Here is a 17,908-nt window from a genome sequence, read left to right on the forward strand (position 1 = left end):
TTTGGTTCCTTAGCCATGACAACAAACAGTGAAGATAAGCCATATAAAAGAGGGTAGGAAAATGAGGTCCCTCTGGATGGCAGTGATTAAGACTTACCTTGAACTGTTTTTCTAGGCGTGTCTTCCCTCCTATGCCAGGAATGAGGATGCTGTTAACATAACTGTGCAGCTGGTTTGCAGACACTTCAGTCTCCTTCCCAAGGATGGCTTCCAACAAGGCATCATGAATAAAAATGTACTGCTCCTAGAGAAACAGCAGCATGTCAGCTAGATATTTGAAGTACCTTAAAGAGCTGGATTTGTCTGAGGAGCAGTGCACACTAAAGGAAAGGGTGTGCAAAACAAGCCACTCATGCAAATATTGCCAAATTAAAAAAAAAAAAAAATTACAGATGGCGCACATACAACTCTGAACAAGTCAAAAACAAAATCCAAAGTTTCTAGTCTAGAAAAAGAAAGATACTCTTTTAGGGAATATTCTGTTAGGGAAACACAGTGCAGAAAAATATCGGCAATATATTCAATTTTTACAGGAATGTAATTGGAAAAATCTATCCTATTTTTGATTATAAAGCAAAAATGAATAAGGTTTTAAATTCAACCCCACTGCAATTTTTACCTCTGTCTGGACGAGGTAGTTGCGCTGCGTCCTGATATGTTTCAGGAAACCCAGGACATTAACTGTGCTTTTGTCTTTTATCTGCTGCAGCATACTGTCTATCACAATGTAGGTACCAGTTCTGCCAACACCAGCACTACAGAGAACATAAGAGAAACTCATGAAATACAGCCAGATGAAAGTAACTGCAGAAGTATAAGTAGAACAGAACTATGCAAATATTCATATATTCCTGTTCATGGGCTTCCATTTTCCTCCTAGCTTCAACTATTAAAGTTTCCCAGCAAAATATTTTGAGTTTCTGGAAATATTATCAGGTATATAATTCCTCCCTTCTGTGGGTATTTCTGTGCCTCAAGATGAGGCTGAACACAACACAAGCCATCACACCTGTGCCAGCAGCATGAGGAGGAGGCTCCTGGGGTCCTGGACCTCACACCTGGTTCACACTTGGCTCCTGTTTCCACTGCTGCTGTTATTTGTGCTGGCTGGATGAAGCCATAGAGAGGTCCACCCTTTGCCAAGCTGCTGTTATGTGATTGCCAAGGTCACTCCAGGCTGTGAGATGGCTCTGGCTGGCTTCAGCCTTGAGGTAAACTTAAGCTGCACAGTGGAACTGGAAACGAAAGTGGTACCAGCACTATGGGAAGGTATAAAAGGGAGCCAGAACTCCTTACAGTGAACGAGGGCAGTCCTGGGCCAATAGAGATGGCAGCTCTTCAGAGATTCTCAATTTCTGCTGAGGAAGGAGCTGTAACCCCCATCATCCTCTCCTCTTTGATATCATGCTGTGCAGCCCCCTCACACACAGCGATGAAGACCACATCCCTGAACTAGTATATTGACTGATCTACTGCTGTGACTGCAAGTGCTAGTTGAATGTGAGTGTGGTTCATTGCAATTGCATTCCCAGCTGTCCATGTGTCTACACTGCTGGCTCCCAGCAGAGGTGATCCTGCCCTGTCCATGCACTGAACTGGCAGCCTACAAACAAGCTTTGACCAAGCAGCTTCCCAACTACATCAGTGCAGTGTTCAGCAGCTCAGTATCGTGGCAATAGCAAAGCCCTGTATCAGCTAGGAAACTTCTGCACTGGAGGTGTTTTAAGGCAAAGTAGAGCTCGTGTCTAACTGCACTCCATGGTGCTGACACACTCCTCCTGTGTTGGTAACCTGCAGTGTTTGTCTGAGGTGCTCCAGCTGTGCTCCAGCTGTGCTTGCCATGGGTGTTTTGTCCCAGCCACTGTACCTGCAGTGCACCACCACTGGTCCCATGTCCGGGGTCCTGGCAGCTGAGGACCTCCTGACGAAGGTGAGCACGGGCAGGGCGTACTCGGGCACGCCCATGTCTGGCCACTGCGTGTAGTGGTACTGGATGACAGTCCTCTCGTTCTGCCGCCCCTTGGGGTTCCCCTTCTGACCCTGGGCACACACAAGGGACAGAGGAGGGAAAAGAAGCAAAAAAATATCATCAGTTCTGGCTTGCTCAGCTGAGAGGATGCTGGACTCTGACAGAAGAAACCTGCAGCTCTGCCTTCTGATGGGTGGAGACAGAGCTCGAGGGAAAATACAGGTGGGAACAGCAATTACAAAGACACTAAAGCAGCAGTGCACTTGAGGAAAAGAAACACAGGCTAAACCTTAGCAACAGGTTCCTTGTAATCATGTCTTTACTTACTTATTCCCATCCACCTGCCTCTCTGGGTTGCCTGTGCAAACACTGAGTTTTGCTCTTGTGTAGGGATGTGTTTCCCACACCGAGCAAGTGTTTCTATAGAAGGGAAAAAGTTTCAGCTTACCTGAACATAAAAGGAAACCAAACTAGAAAGTTCTGTGCCCTTTTCATTTGTAGTGGCTCAGTGCCAATACAGAAGAACTGATTGGGTTTTGGAAGCGTACTTCAAACCCTGCTGCCAAGTTTATTGAGCAAGGTGCCAAACAGCCCACCTAAAACATTAAGTATTTAAGAAAAGGCACAAAGAACTCGAGGGCTTTTTAGGGTGTCTTAGCAGGATGTCAGGGACTTCTCTGACACCTATGGCCAGCTTTCTCTTTTGTTTCTGTAGCGTTTGTTATTTTTCATTTATTAAACCTTTTACTTTGGCAAAACACGCCAGTCTCGCTAATTATTTTAAGCCAACCTGAAAGTGCAGGACACCCACAGAGACTGATACATTTTCACCCAGCTCATAACCCTCTGACCACATATTAAATTGTCTCACTCTTGTGTCCTACACAGGCCAGAAGACCCTGGAAGGGCGCAGAGAAGGCTCACCTTTTTCATCTTGGTGTTCCTGACGGTGAAGCGGCGCACGGTGTAGCAGGCGTGGACGTTTGTGCTCTTCAGCGTGACGATGATGTTGCCATACTCCTCGCTGTTCTCCGTGGGCCAGTACTGATCACATTTCCTCTGAACACAGACACAGGTGGGTGAGTTGGGTAAGGGCCTGAGCTGCTGCTTTGTATTTGTGTTTATAGCTTTTCGAAAAAAAAAGGTCATGGCTCAGTATCTATCCCTCTGTTCTGTTGGTTATGTATTATGCATCAGTACATATCAACCAGCGAGCCATTTAAAACAAATTCTGCCCAGGTGATTTGGGGAAGTGTTAAGGAGCAACTGCTAACAAACAAGAAAATCTCTTACTCTTCCTTTTTCAACAAGGTTTGTGATCATGACAATGATTCCTGTATTTTGTTCCCAAATCATCCTCCAGAAATCTTCAAAGGTAGACTTTAAAGGTCCCTGGGTAGCAATGTAGGCTTTTGCTTTGTTGTAACCCTTCAAAGAAAACCATAATGCCAAGTGAGATGAAAGCAGTATCATGGCAGAAAAATTAATATTTTAGAGGTAACAAGAAAGGTGCTTTCCTCGCTCAGAACAATGAGGAATTTGTAGCAAAATTATCAGGTGAAGTTGGAAAATACAATCACATCACAAGTGAAAATACTTCCTCCTTGTGGAAGGATTCAAAGGTAGAGCAGATAAAAACCATTAAAACAACTTACATCAACATAATTAGCATTAATGTAGTCACTGTGCTTAGAATCTTTCCCCGGTAAAGGCCTTAGCTTCACCCTGCTGTGATCATCTGCAGGACAGAAAAACAGCAGGGAAACATTAGGGAAACACAGTGCAGAACTGCATGCAAACACCCCATTTCCTGCTATCAGGGCTGCCCTTACTGATGCACAGAAGAAATTTGCCTTGGACTGGAGTCAAGAGGGAGATGAGAGTATCTGTTCTTGGTCCTCTGCTCATGTGCAGGTTGTCAGCCTTCACATCCCTTAAGGTACATGGTTCATGCTGAGACAGCTTCTATTTAAAGGGCACTGGAGCCTCAGGAGCACAATTTCTAGAATCATCTACATCACTGGGGGTAGTGAGATTCAAAGAGCCAGGGCACCCCATGGGCCTGGGAAATGCTGCCTGTGCTTGGCTCAGCTCATTATCCTCCCCTCAGTGCTGGGCTCAGACAGCTCTGCTGGCTCTGGGAGCTGAGTCAATGTCCTCACTCTTTCCCCACCATCATCACATCATGAGGACAGACTTGAGGCTGTGATCTTTAGCTCCTCTTTTTGTTTCACCCAAAAGCTTGAAGCAGGAAAAAATCATAGTCCTACTCTCAGGCAGAAGCACTGGGTGGTGCTTCCAACTCATGCAGAGATGAGACGTGAGCCAACTTTAAACATAAAGACTGGTGTCATTTGCCTTCCTTGAGGACCAATGGAAAGAGGTTCCCCCAGTGATAATCTGGAGGACTGAAGTGCCTGCTTCAATCTCCCTTCAATGTCACATCTCTGTACCTAGAGAGACATGAAATCTATGTCTAAAATCACAACTGGGACAAGCTCAATGAAAGCCTTTGTCCAAGGCCACACAGCAAGCCTTTCACAGGTCTGGGAATTGGTCCTCAGCAAGTACCTTGATTACTTCTGAAAATCTGTTAGAAATATGCACTTCCTTCCTATGCCATCAAAAGCATCAAAAGCATTCAAGATTTATTGCAATGTTTATGCACACTTTTTACCGGTGGGCTCTCCATGGCTGTCCCTACAGTGACTGTTGCATCTGCCATCCCATATAAGAGAACGACAGGGAAAAAGTTACTGCACTTCCATCCCAGACAATTTGCATTCTAGAGCAGAGTCCAGATTTGCAGTTCTCCGAGGGATACAGGCAAAGCCTACTCTGTGCTACAAAGATCACTATTTGTCCAAAGCCTGCACAGAGCTAAAACAGTTTGAAATACAGCAGATACACTCTGTAAGATTTAGCACCTTTGGGATTGTAAAGTAATCCCAGGAATCATCAGTAAAACTCTTTGCTCCTCCATGCACTTCCCTTAGGCCAGTTTTCAGGCATTAGCAGGCAGGAGAGCTCTGATCATCAATTTATCCCAGTTTTTCCTCCACAAAATTTCATACCAAACTTATACTTCTAAAACTACGCTTAGACTGTCAAACTGTGAAACATTTCAAAACAAAAGCTGGAGTGAAATCCTGGCCCTGGAGAAGTCAAAACATTCACTGCCTTTAGTGGGGAAAGGATCTCCTAGCCACCCTTTCACACATCTTTCATTACATCTTGGGGCCACCTGCCTGCCCCAGTCACACAGACACACTGCAAGAGGAGAGTGCCTTTTTGGGTTGATCCACTGTGCTCAGGCCAGTGCTGACTTACAGGCCAGGATGTTGATGTATCTGTTCTTGTGCTTGTTGTCGGGATGGTTGGAATGCTCTGCAGTGATGTTCATGTCAGCGGTACAGCGCTGCACTTCCTAGGCAGAAAGATGATTCAAATGGAGAATCTGTCAGTCCAAAAACACCCTGAGCTTTCTCTGCTTCTACAACAGCTCACAGAAACCACGTTCAGAGTATCAGTATTTTAATTGCTGGGTTAAACACGGAGTCTCTCAGTATTGTCCTGTGTGTTGTGGTCTCACACTGGGCTGTGTCAGCTGTCCCTGCAGCATGGTCACACTCCTTTCCACAGGCTTGGGGACAGATGAGCACCCTGAGGGCCAACTGTCCCCTCTGACCACCAGCCCCTCACCTTCTGCACTGCATCTCTTGCCATGTCCCTCCTTGGGGAGCTAAGATAGGGCCCCTGAGATGGAGGAGTGGCCAGTGCGGTGTAACAAACTAAGCACAAAAACCATTTCAACAGAAGACTTTTGACCGCTGGACAACTCATCTGTTTATAACCTCTCAAAATGGGGTTTCTGACATTTAGGTTTGGCACTGACCTTTTGCGAGTTCTCTGCAGAGAGATGCCTTTTGTAAAATATAAATAAAATAGATCTCTGAAGATAACAGTGAGAGCTTTAAATACCACTTCTGGGACACTGATTAACAGCCCTGATGCAGTGAAGAGAAGGTTGCATTAGTGTATATTTAAAAAGCAGAGAGACCAAGGGTCTCATGAAGCCAGAGATGCAGATGTCTGTCTAGCTGGGGCTGTAGGTGCCTAATTCCCTCGGAATTTTTAAGTTCTTAACCCACCTCTTAATCTGTTCAACAACAGAGTACAGAGCTATTGAAATGGGGCAATCGAGGGTCTTTTTTTTTACTCTAAAGAGAAGCAGCCATTCCCCTAGACCCTTCAGAGACTGCCCTACAAACTGAATGACTCAGGAGCCTTTCATCTCCAAGAGACACCTTTTTAGTATCTGTTTAACCATAATCTTCCTGAAAAAGAGAATCCTCTTTTTATCACTACATTAATATTCTTCATTTAAGGACATATTTTTGAAAAAAAAAAATTAAAATTTGGAGTTTATGAAGTTGTGGAAGAAATTATATTTATTCAAATCTTTTGTGACTCCCAGAAATTGCACCAAACAGAACCAATTTCCCCCCAGGATATGTGAGGAAGTGCCAAATTACTTTGTACTTCAGACTTTAAAAATAACAGTATAGAACCTAAGAGGCAAAGTCATTAGGAGCTCACAGCTGCTACAAAGATCATGAGCTAAGTGACAGAGAAAAATTATCACAAGAAATGCTATACAAACAGCAGATGTAGGAGTTCAGCATTATGCAGACATTTCACCAAGGACTTGCATAGCAATTTTGATATCTTCCCCAACATTTACATTTTAAAAGTGCAAAGTATACTAAAACCTTGTACATTTTATAGCTTTTATATCCATGTGACACTCTCAAATAACAATTGCTTCTCTCTCTCTTCCCAGCCCTCCATAGGGAGAAACATACTGTGCTCAAGGAGATGAGCTGAGCAAAGACAAAGACGAATCAAGCAAAACTCTCAGCTGGCCCTAATGGAATTTTCATAGTTCCACTTCTATCAAATAAAAAAAGCCCATATTAAAGTGTGCTCTTCCCCTAATTCTGCCTGTCAGCTCCAGTAAGCAAGGGATTTCAGATTACACAATAGGCAGGATCAGTTCAGCCTAAGTCATGGCTGGAAAAGCAGTGATATTTACAAGTTAGGTTGATTTGATGTAATTTTGTTTTACCTATTTTTGCATTTAGAAATCACACAACATCACTGCTATACCGGTACAGGTCACTCCCAAAACATACCCTGCCCCTTTCTGAAAAGCCTTGCATCAAACCCTACATCCCTGCATCACTATAAAATTCCTTTCAGATGATATTTGCATTGAAAAATTTATGCCAAATGCTGTAGAATTTAATACAGATTAATCCAATAAGGTTCTGTGGAGAATACTCTGAGAAGTTATACAATTTGCTAGGGAATTACCTCCCTGCTAAGGAATTTTCTCTGACAGTTTAAATACTACATAGTAAATGTATCATTTTCTATTAAATTCTATAGGATTTTTCCATAAGGGAATTGTTGGTGAGGTTAATCATTTTAATTAACCTTTTTATGTTGATGGTGACTGTTTCCTCGACTGTACATGTTCCCAGCTGGCCAATATAAAGTTAATAGAAGAGGAAGATTAAGCTGAGATGCTGAAATACACAGCAATGGAAAAGGAGGTCTGATGCTGTGAGAGCTGATGATTTGAAAATGCCTTTTCTTAACACATAGCATCCTAAATGGTTTTTAATACTCTGGAAAGCTGTTGTAATGGTGGATTCCTGTATCTGCACAATGCAAAAGCACAGCAAAAGGAGACCCTTACAGAAAAACTTCCCCCTTGCCAATATGCCTCAGCTATTTTTGCCTTTTTAAAGTCTTCAGCCCTCCACTCCTGTGTCCAGGACACAGGTAAGGCTTTGGGACACTGAAGCTGTCAATGAGAAGGGGACTGAGGACATCCTCCAGCTCCACCCTGGCCTGGGTTTGGCTGTGCCAAAACCCAGATGGGGCTGAGAGCAGGGAGTGGGTATCCTACCCTCCGAGGCTCATCTCTCCAAGTTCTAACAGCAAATTACTAAACCACAGCCCCCTCCCACCAGCCAGGAAGGCATAAGTTAACATTTCTCTGTTATTAAAGCCAAGGTGGTCGCCTTTCATCCATGCACAAAAGGCTGCAAGGAGACAAGACTAGCTACAGTCTGTTATCTGTGCCTCTGCTCAGAGTATTATTTACCCCTTGGCAGAAGAGGACACCCCAGAGTTAATAAATAACACCCCGGAGAAAGTCCCCTGAAGTCCCCATTTAATTACGTTATTTTACCACATTTATGTATATCACATATTTACTTTCCCAGCATTTTCTGTTGCTTATGCAATGAACACCCTGGGATTTCTAAACCTTACTGGCTACCAAGTCCTTTAGTTGCACTTAAAACATCCCCATGATTGCATTCCTATTCTAACCTACGCTAGCAGGCAGGTCACCAGGTCAGGGCTGACCCCAGGCTGCTCACTGCAGCTCAGCCTAAACAAAGTCCTCTCTCTGCAGGCACAAAACTGATACTGGCACCTTGGATAGTGTTTGTATCACCAAATTCAGAATTCATCCATAAACTTTTCATCTCTAGAATGTTTCCTTTGGCTTTCCTTAATCCTGTTTAGTCTCCTCCACTGATTTTAATGATGGCTGGCTTGCACATTGCTGCTCCTCATGTTTAACTTCCCAGAACACATTACCATCCCAGGATGAATGGGTACAGGCTTTATTCTGTCCTTTCAACTTAATCATTGACAACCCCAGAAACCAAAGTACATGGTTTCAATTGACTGTTAGTTACTGTAAGAAGTGTTCTAGTCTATGCTATTATGGCTAATTTACCTTTTAATTATATTGTCCATGCTAATGCTAATTGGAATTTGATACACCCAGGTTTAACGACCCATTTTAATTGCGTTTCTGAAACAAGTTACAGATTAGTTTCTTCTAAACTTCAAAGAATTTCCATTTAAGTGTAAAATCAAACTGCTCCAGTGTCTTGCTGGCAGTATAAGGTTCTGAGCAGGAATTTTTGCTACAGTGGCTGAGCAGGAACTTGGTCTCTTGATCTGGCCTTACAAAGTGCTGCTGCTGTTGTTTCCCATTACTTCAGGCTGATGTCCTGGCAGGGGCTGAACTGTGAAAGCCTATGAATAGCAATGAGGAGTCACAACAAAGAAAGGATCCTAATCTGAGCGACTAAACCTGAGAAGATCCATAGCTGTGTTTTGATATTAAGGCTGATATTTTTCAGCATGGAAGCAGATAGTTCATCCACCCCCAATATCAGTTTTGATCTATTATTTTAATCCCAAATTACAAGAATTCTGTGGTAGTGCTCTTGCTGTTTGTTTTATCACAGCAAATATGAAGACAGCATGCCAACAGAGACTGCAGATAGTATTTGAAGATATCCCCCAGGAACACTGTAGATTTCTGTAATGATTTAGCACTGGTATAAACTCTCCAACAGCACTCGAGAGAGAGGTGAGTTGGGGACAGCCTAGAAAGAGGTGAAAATAAACAAACCAGAAGGACTCAACAGAGGAATAACATCAATAGACAGCTAAAAGCTCCTGTGAAATGCATGGGAGAGGAAAGGATGGTGGGGTGGAGGCGTCAGTCTGACCAAAACCTTGCATTGCCCAGCCAATGGCTCATCCAAGTGGGGCTTCCAGGCACAAACCTTGGGAATGACTGGGAATGGCTGTGCTATGGTTAGTAACAGAAACCCCAGATACCTGAACTTTTTACTGCTTCTCTTCATCTCTTAATTCACAACAGCAATTTCTCAGGGTAGGTGAAGCAGTGAGGTAAGAATTGAGAACTCCACGAAGGCCCTGCTCTGCAGCAATATTTTCTCCTCCATCTTCACAGTGCTGCTTCCTTCTGCTTTCAGTACAGCAATGCACAGGCTGAGAATACCTCTAATTAAGGCAATTTTGGGCCAAGGGCTATAAAACTTTCCCAATGCAGTATTGCCTGCTAGCAGCATGCTTTTGAAATGGCATCTTTCTGCTGCTGAATTCCTTGGTGTAGATGCAGCTATAAGCATGTGTCTGGTGTGAGCTGTGTCTAATCTGTAAGGGATGTCAGTATATCTACACTGGGTTTTTTAGTATCTCAAGAAGTGTGCAAAGTGCAGCATTATCTGTTTTCAATGCAACCCTTTGCTAGAGAATAACATTCTGAGGTCCCCAGTTAAAAAGAGCCAGTGACCCCTGCCCTGAGCAGCAGCAACCATGAGAATAACGTTAGCAAATCCCTGCCACATGGCTGGAAATATAGATTTATGTTATTTTCTTACATTTCAGGACATTTAGAAGAAGGTGCCACTGGAGTATAAAGATATTTTCAATTGATGTGATGAGGGAGCTAGACAGCCTGCCTCTGAGTTCAGTGAGCCTGTTCAGACTCCAAATTGGCAATGAATCATTACACTCACAGGGCCACAGGCAGCAGAGGTCTGCAGAGATTGCATTTCCCCTCTCCAACCGCTTCACAGCAGCACTGACCAGCCCACTCCAGAATTACAGAGGAGGGAAATAACACTCCCTGATCTCAAAAATCCAAATGCTGCATTAAACTGTAAAAATTCACAGATAGCTTTGGGGATGGAAGGTGATTTCTTGGCTTAGTGTTCCTTTCTTAGAGCAAAAGGACACGATCACTCAAAAAAAACTTACTGTGTTATTCCAGTAACCGGCCAGGGGGAGGGAGTGAAAAGCTCTGCTGTGGGAGGTGGCACTTCACACTCTTTTTGATACAGGAATTTGGAGGGCACATGTCCTATATAGTCAGGCTATCAGGGGAATAGAGGATGACAAATATGACATCAGTTTTTAAATTGAGATTCAGAAGGGGTTTTAGGCACTGCAGCCCACTGTATCTGACATTTCTGTGGGGCTAACTGCAAGACTGCAATAGAGGAGCAGAGTTAGTGAATGCCTTGAACACTGGGAACAGGTCCCTGAAGAAGTCTACAGGCTGCCTACAAGAGAGCAGCATATCAATTTTCAAAATGTGTGAAAAGGCCTCTCAGAAAATATTACTAAAAAAAACCTGTTCTGGTTTTGGAGCAGAAAGAAAATTCACCTTGAATTAAAGGTGGTTAAAGGTGGGATTCACTGCCCAGGAACTGATAGTGTTCAACTTTCACTGATGGGACCTTAGAGGGACTTAATTTATTCATAAATGGACTGCAGAGGAGACAAACTGTGTTTACAATACAAAATTTTTCAGGATAATTAGAACAAAAGCTATTTCTGAAGGGAAGCTGAACAATCTCACAGCACTGAGTGACCGAGTGACAAAATGGCAAATGAAATTTAATGTTGAAAAATGCAAAGTGATAAATGTTGATAAATGCAAAGTACTTGGGGGAAAAACAACCCTAACTGGACATATATACTGACAGGTTCCAAATTTGCTATTGCCATTCAGTGATGAGACCTTGGGGTCACACTCAATAGTTTTCTGGAGGTGTCAGATGAGTGCTCAGTAATTGTTAAAATCCAAACAATCTTTTAGGAAGGAGGAAATAATAGAAAACTGAAAACATCAGTGAACTCTGCAGTAAAACAACCTGCCATATACTGTGCACAGCTGTGGTCTTCCCATCTTGGCAAGGTTATGGTAAAAGAAGAAAAAAAAGGTACAGAGGGGACAACTCATCACAAGTCTGGAGTGACTTCCTCCAAAAATCGAAGTGAGTAATTTAGACTTCTTCAGATTTGAAAATGGATTATTAAGGGGGAATATAAAGGCAGACAGAATCATGTGAGTAAACAGGGATGCACTTTGCAATGCAGAAAGTAGGAGGCACCTAGGGAAGTTATTCAGTATGAATTAAAAGCAAAAGGAAGTCTGTTCTTGTGGAACAAATTGTAGAATTCATTGCCATGGGATGCTTCGGACACCAGGAGCATAAAAGAGACAATTAGAAATTTATGGAAGAAAGGTCTATCAAAGACTGTTAAATGCAATGATACCAAGAAAATCTCTGGCTAGACAAGGAATAGATATAATCTCTGGCTCAGGAAGCCTTTCAATCTCCGTTGTGTATTGCCTTTAAACCCTGCCCTTGTAAAAGCTACCTTGTGGTAGCTCATCCTCTACACCACAGCAAGACAGTGCTGGAGGTACCTCAGAGCAAGCCAAAAACCTTCCTTGAACTTCTCTTAGTCTGCTACTGACCAAACTCCAGGGCTGAATACAAAGAGTTATGTCAGAGACCAGCACGACTGATGCAGGATCTTTATTTTAAAAAACTATTTGTTGTTTCAGTATTAAATTGGGTCCTGTATTTCCAATTTATACCAAAAATTGAAAATTCACAGGACTCAAAGGAAATCCTGAAAATTCTGTACATACAAGAAAGCCCAGCTATCACCAGACAATAAAGCTGGTTACTAGCACCATGATTACCCAAAAGGGAATAAGGATTCATTTCAGATGTACTTTCCAAGGGAAGATTTATGAGTTCAAAGTCCTTTTTTCCTCTGCACATAAAATGCTTCCTAAGCACATCCACAAAATATTTAGCTGTAATTACAGCTCAGTTTAAGAGGAGGAGGGAGCATTCACACAATTCACTTTTAAAAGAATCTTCTTCCTGTAAAAAACAACTCAACACAGCCCTAAATATGCTTCCAAAAACACAGGAAGTGACCCCAAAATCTAGCAACAAACAAATGGAGGAGGTTCACCTTCCACATTGGGCAGTGTATGTGTGTGCCTAGCTTAATCTTCCCTTTTGCAGCTTCTACTTTAAACCTCCTGCCACAGACATTTCTGAAGAGATTTTTGATCCATTTTTTTACACAAAATCTCATGCACTGGCTACCTTTGGGAGGATTTATTTATTCTGCAGCATTGACCATTTTTTCAGCACCTCCTTGCCACCCTCTTTTCTTCCCTCTTTAGATGTAAAAAGCTGTATTTTTTGTATGACTGCAGGATCCATTACCTCTTTTCAAAAGTTCCACAGGCATGAAGGCACGATATGGCTGTGGTACTTTCTATCCAAGCTTAGCAACCCTGATTTTCTCTTTTAGCTGGAATTTTATTATTTCTCCATAAAGCATTGGCTAAGTCTTCCCCATAGGTGGCAGATGCAACTCCAGCACATGGAGCATGGCTGGATCTGAGTGGATGTGAGAAGCTGCACTGCAGCCACTCCAACAGCTACTGTATGAATGGAACCTCGGGTTCCACTATTCCTCAGCCACTCTCCAAACTGGGGCTCTGACCCCTGAGTCAGTTTGGGCACTTGAGAAACATTTTACCTATGGGCTTTGTGAAAACTCCTGGGTTTCAAATCAGGCCCACGAGGCCTCAGCAGGGCAGAACACCAGAAGACGAGCTGGGTGGTTTATCTCAGACACAGATTGCCTTGTTCCTATTCCTGCTCCTTACTCTCGCAGGAGATTTCATTTACATTTAGGAAACTCAGCTATGGAGAAATACATCTGGAGTAGCTATCCTGACTTCAAAGCAGATGCTCCAAGTTTTAAGGCAGCACGGAGAATAGAATTTGGAGCACGCAGTGCAGTCGGAGGAGTGTAACTTCCCTTTGGAGGGGACCCTGTGCTCCCCAGAATGGGACTAATTGGCCAAAGCTCTCTCCAACTAGCTGCCACAGCACAGCACTCACAGCAGGGAACTCCAGGAGGAAGGGAAAAAAATAAGGCTATTAGAGCAGTGTTTTTCTTTGCTATAACACAGGCAGAAGGTGTCCAACATTTCTTAATAGCAGTGATTTAGTGACAACTGAAGCAAAGCCTGCTTAAAGCCAGACCAAGTTTACAGATGTGTTGTTGATTATTTTGAATAATTAAATGGTGTAAAACCCAGCTGTGATGAATAGCACTGGGGTCACAATTCATAAATAATTGAGAAGAGTGAGTCGCATTTGATCATCCTGATCAAATTCTACTCTCTGGAGAATAAATGTTTGTCCTGAATACCATCAACATTGTTAAATGCCTCAATATTCCTGCTCAGCCATCCAGCCAGCAGTCAATTGAACTAAATCACTTTAACACCTTACACATTTGCCTTCCTCATGAATACAAAATGTTTCTAACTTACACAACCCCTTTTGGGCATCAGACAAAGCAGACACTCTTTATAGACAGTAACCAAACAGCAACAATAAACGTTTTAAATGATCCCATTAAAAACAATTCCTGCATACAATCTTGTCTTTACAGCGCAGTAAGCAAAGAAGCTGTAGATATAAGGCCACCTATTTTGGTTCAGTGCCTTGTCTGTAAGCAGAGCTGCTGCTCCGATTCACAGGCAGCAGGCAAACACACTTTCTTTTGCTCACGGGGAAGCCAGAAGTGCAACTCCAAGTGATTTCTTGGGGCTTCTCCTGTTTCTCAGCACTTCCAAAAGTTCTGCAGGCTGTGACTAGACTGAGTGAAGGAAAAGCCTGACTCTGCTGTCTTATGCTGCATCATGTTTACCATGCTTTCATAATACGGGTTTGATAACCCAGAGGTAGAAAACTACTTTCACTCCATCAGAATTATCTCCAGATGACAGCACATTTATAGGTCAGAATCTGTTCTACACAGGTAACAAGATGCAAATTTAAAAATAGTCACATTAGATACATACCACCAACTAAAGTCCAAATCCTTTCTTCTTGGTTTTACTTGAACAAAATAATCAATGACTTCAATAACAATCTCTCCTGTCTGAACAGGGCATTAAAAAGGACTCAAGGAACTAACTCATAGCTTGGGTTTTCATCAAAGACTCTATTTTTACTCATTGCAAACACTATTTCACTACTTTTGGACTACTCAGGGAATATGTAGCTTCTCAGATGACTAGGAGGAGCAAATTCTGGAGCAAGAAGAGTAAAATAATTGTAAGAAAACCGTCTAGTTAAAAGTGACTGTTTTTATCTTCATGTTGTTCCTGGGGGCTTGCAGGCAGCTTTTCCTACTTAATAAAAACCTAGGAGAGTTCCCCCTTAAAGGCACCCAATCTTTGGTGGTTAGAAAGCATCTGTAAATGTCCAGTCCCACATTGCTCATAGCTGGTAGCAAATTGGTATCATCCTGTTTCTTCTGATACATTTGAGCGCTGCATTTACCTGACATGACAGCCTCACACAGATGTCACATGGTCCCCAATTATTAATACACAATTAACTTTAGGAAAACAACATTTTATTGGTGGGTCATTAAATCGTACCTCAAAGTCTTCTGAGAACCCATGCTGGTTATTAGAATACAGCTCACTGATGTGTTTAACAAACTGCTTGACTGGAATTGCTTCCATATCATCTGTAAGGAAAAAAAAAAGATACTCAGAGTTGCTCTTTGTTTCATACATAAAACTTGAGGAGAGGAAGTCTTCACTCGATACCATTTAGATCTGAGTTCCCAGGGGCAGAGCTAGTTCAATATGCAGTAATAAGAAATCTTGATAAATCTGGCCAGTTTCGAGGTAAACATTTCATTGTATTTCCAATTCTGAGCACTACAATTATAAATACTGAGAGCCTGTTCCCTGGGATGCTGATTTATGAAGTCCAATTTAAGCTCAAGGATAATCAGCTCTTGCTCAGTTTGAAGATGGCTGAGGATGGGATGAAGAAGCCTCCTCTCCTTTTACTTTACATAAAAAAACCCCATGAGACCCCAAATGTGAAGATACAGTTGACAATTACTCCCAGTGTTTCACCAGACTGCGCAGACACATAAGCCTTTCTTATTAAAGTTATTAACTCTTTCCCTTTCACACAATGATGCAGAATCCAAATGGGCTTACGAAACTGCTTCCGAGCAAAAGAGAAAGCAAACACAACAGCCACACTAACTTGAGTTCTTTCTCTTGCCAGACATTATTCTTAACATTGAATGGTATTGAGTATTCCACTGGACATTTGCCTTTGCACAGCACAGTGCAAGTGCCACCCAATATACCAGTACATCACTCTTATATGTCATCTTACAGGAGAGAAGTTGAAGACTCAAACTGAAGACTAACAAGACAGTTTTGAGCACCTAGGACTCCAGGCAGCTTCTAATAAAGCTGGGCTGTAGGATGGCTGCCTTATTCCTCTATTTAGCTCTCAAAAAAGGCCTGGATATTGTTATGACCACCACTGCAGTTGGCAGAAAAACTGCTTGCCAAGATTTACCAGATAATATTTTCAGTCTGGCATTTAGAAAATGCAAATTGCTATACAACTGTGATTACTTTCAGCATGTGAAATAACCTATTGCCTGATGGCTACCATTGTCTGATTGCATGATTTTATGGCAATACCCTGTATTTATATAATCCATTTAATATTCTTCTGAAGATAGTATCTAGGTTATGTTTACTCCCAGTAATTCAGTGGTGTATTTTTGCTCCCATTTAGCAGACATATGGTTTGGTGCTACAGCTGCATTATAATCTGGATTCTTTTCCTTTTAAACATCTACATTATGATAGAAAAAATCCAAATATTTCTACAGATACTTAGCAAAATTTAACGATAAATAAATAGATGTGACATTTACTGTATTCAGAGTGAAAGATCTTTGGCAGCTAAAACCTCTAAGCTGTCACATACGCTTTTCTTAGCAAAGGGTATGAAGATCTGTATGTGTAAATGAGGTTCTACTTTGGCAAGAATTTTATAGATCCCTGACAATCTGATTTCTTTCCAGCTGATGGCAGTTAATATTGACCATGTCATTACTTCTCTCCTTTTATTTTATAAGGTAATGCTCTAAGGTGGCTTTTTGCATCTATTGACATTTTCAGATCCCAATCAGCTCTCTTCTATTTTATTTACAAGGGCCAATTGTTAAAGATATGTTTGCAATCTGGTCACCTCACAGTATAGTAATGCTACTTTAATTAACCACATGCTCATTTACTGAATAATACAGAATTCAAAAATTTGACAAGTGTATGCTCTTCTTAGCAAAAAGCTGCAGCCTGCAGGAATGCTGGCATTTAAAAATATTTAAGTGATAACATTTATTCTATATAATATTGGGAATATCATGATTTCATAACAACATTTACTTCAATATTTTCACAGCCAAGACATTTGAATGGAATGATTTATAGGAAGAGCAAGAACCTGTAAAACAGTATTTCCTCTTCTGAAAAGTCACCCATACATCTTAGGAAATTTCCTTGAAAATAGCTTCTGCTATGGCAGCAATTGCATATAATCTCACAAGAGAAGTTCCACAGTTACAATTTGGGTTTTTTCCTTGCATAGTTTTAGCTCAGCTGAGACCAACCAATATAAAGGATTGGCTGCAGCAGACCAGTGTGTCCAAGCTAATTTTGTAGAAGGCAGAATTTAACTTTAATTGTGATCTGTGAGCCAGAAAATACATTAGAGATAACATGCTCTTCAGTCCATTGAATTCCCACCAATTTCAAGGATGGGTCTGCACCAGAAATCCATGGCAAAGAGTGGTTAGTTTTCTTTTTATCATCATTACTGCATGGTGGCAGTATGTCTCCACCTTTACAGCCACTGCTACTCCACTTCTCTCTTGCTAACTGTCCTTTAGTGTTTCTCTTCCCTTTTTCCTGTTCTGCATTTTCATTCTAACTCCCTCCAGAAGCCTTAACCCAATGCAGTTTCTTACCATATTTGATGACATGGGTAACAATTACACATTAAATAATTAAATAGGAAGTATTCTTGACATATGAGCTGGGTCAGAGGGAAATGAAGTTGCCCATCAACTTAGGAAAACCATGCTGGAGCAAATATAATTATTACAAATCAGAAAGATTAAAATCAGAACCATGAACATTTGAAATTTAAAAAACAGTTTTAAGGTTTTCAGCTTTCAAACTGGTGGGATAACACGGTCCAGCATGGTCTGTGACTGGGACAGGCACACAACCCTGAGGGGATGGGCAACCTACAGTGTGGTAGGATGTGGCTGGTCCTCCCTGCACACCCACCTTGGCCCAGC

General features: G+C 41.9%; 1 protein-coding gene across 1 annotated transcript in view; it reads right to left on the reverse strand.

Moving 5' to 3' along the window:
* Window positions 1-17,908, reverse strand: part of PTPRG (protein tyrosine phosphatase receptor type G) — a 394,882-nt gene that overhangs the window by 16,209 nt on the left and 360,765 nt on the right. The window contains exons 15-22 of the mRNA XM_066326515.1: window positions 15,159-15,250; window positions 5,300-5,396; window positions 3,625-3,707; window positions 3,263-3,397; window positions 2,894-3,028; window positions 1,868-2,040; window positions 620-755; window positions 98-244 (exon numbers count right to left, since the gene is read on the reverse strand). Of these exons, the coding sequence (XP_066182612.1) occupies window positions 98-244; window positions 620-755; window positions 1,868-2,040; window positions 2,894-3,028; window positions 3,263-3,397; window positions 3,625-3,707; window positions 5,300-5,396; window positions 15,159-15,250 (998 nt within the window). The remainder of the gene's footprint in view (window positions 1-97; window positions 245-619; window positions 756-1,867; window positions 2,041-2,893; window positions 3,029-3,262; window positions 3,398-3,624; window positions 3,708-5,299; window positions 5,397-15,158; window positions 15,251-17,908) is intronic.

The sequence above is a fragment of the Sylvia atricapilla genome, chromosome 11 (assembly GCF_009819655.1).
Source record: "Sylvia atricapilla isolate bSylAtr1 chromosome 11, bSylAtr1.pri, whole genome shotgun sequence".
NCBI classification, from domain to species: domain Eukaryota; kingdom Metazoa; phylum Chordata; class Aves; order Passeriformes; family Sylviidae; genus Sylvia; species Sylvia atricapilla.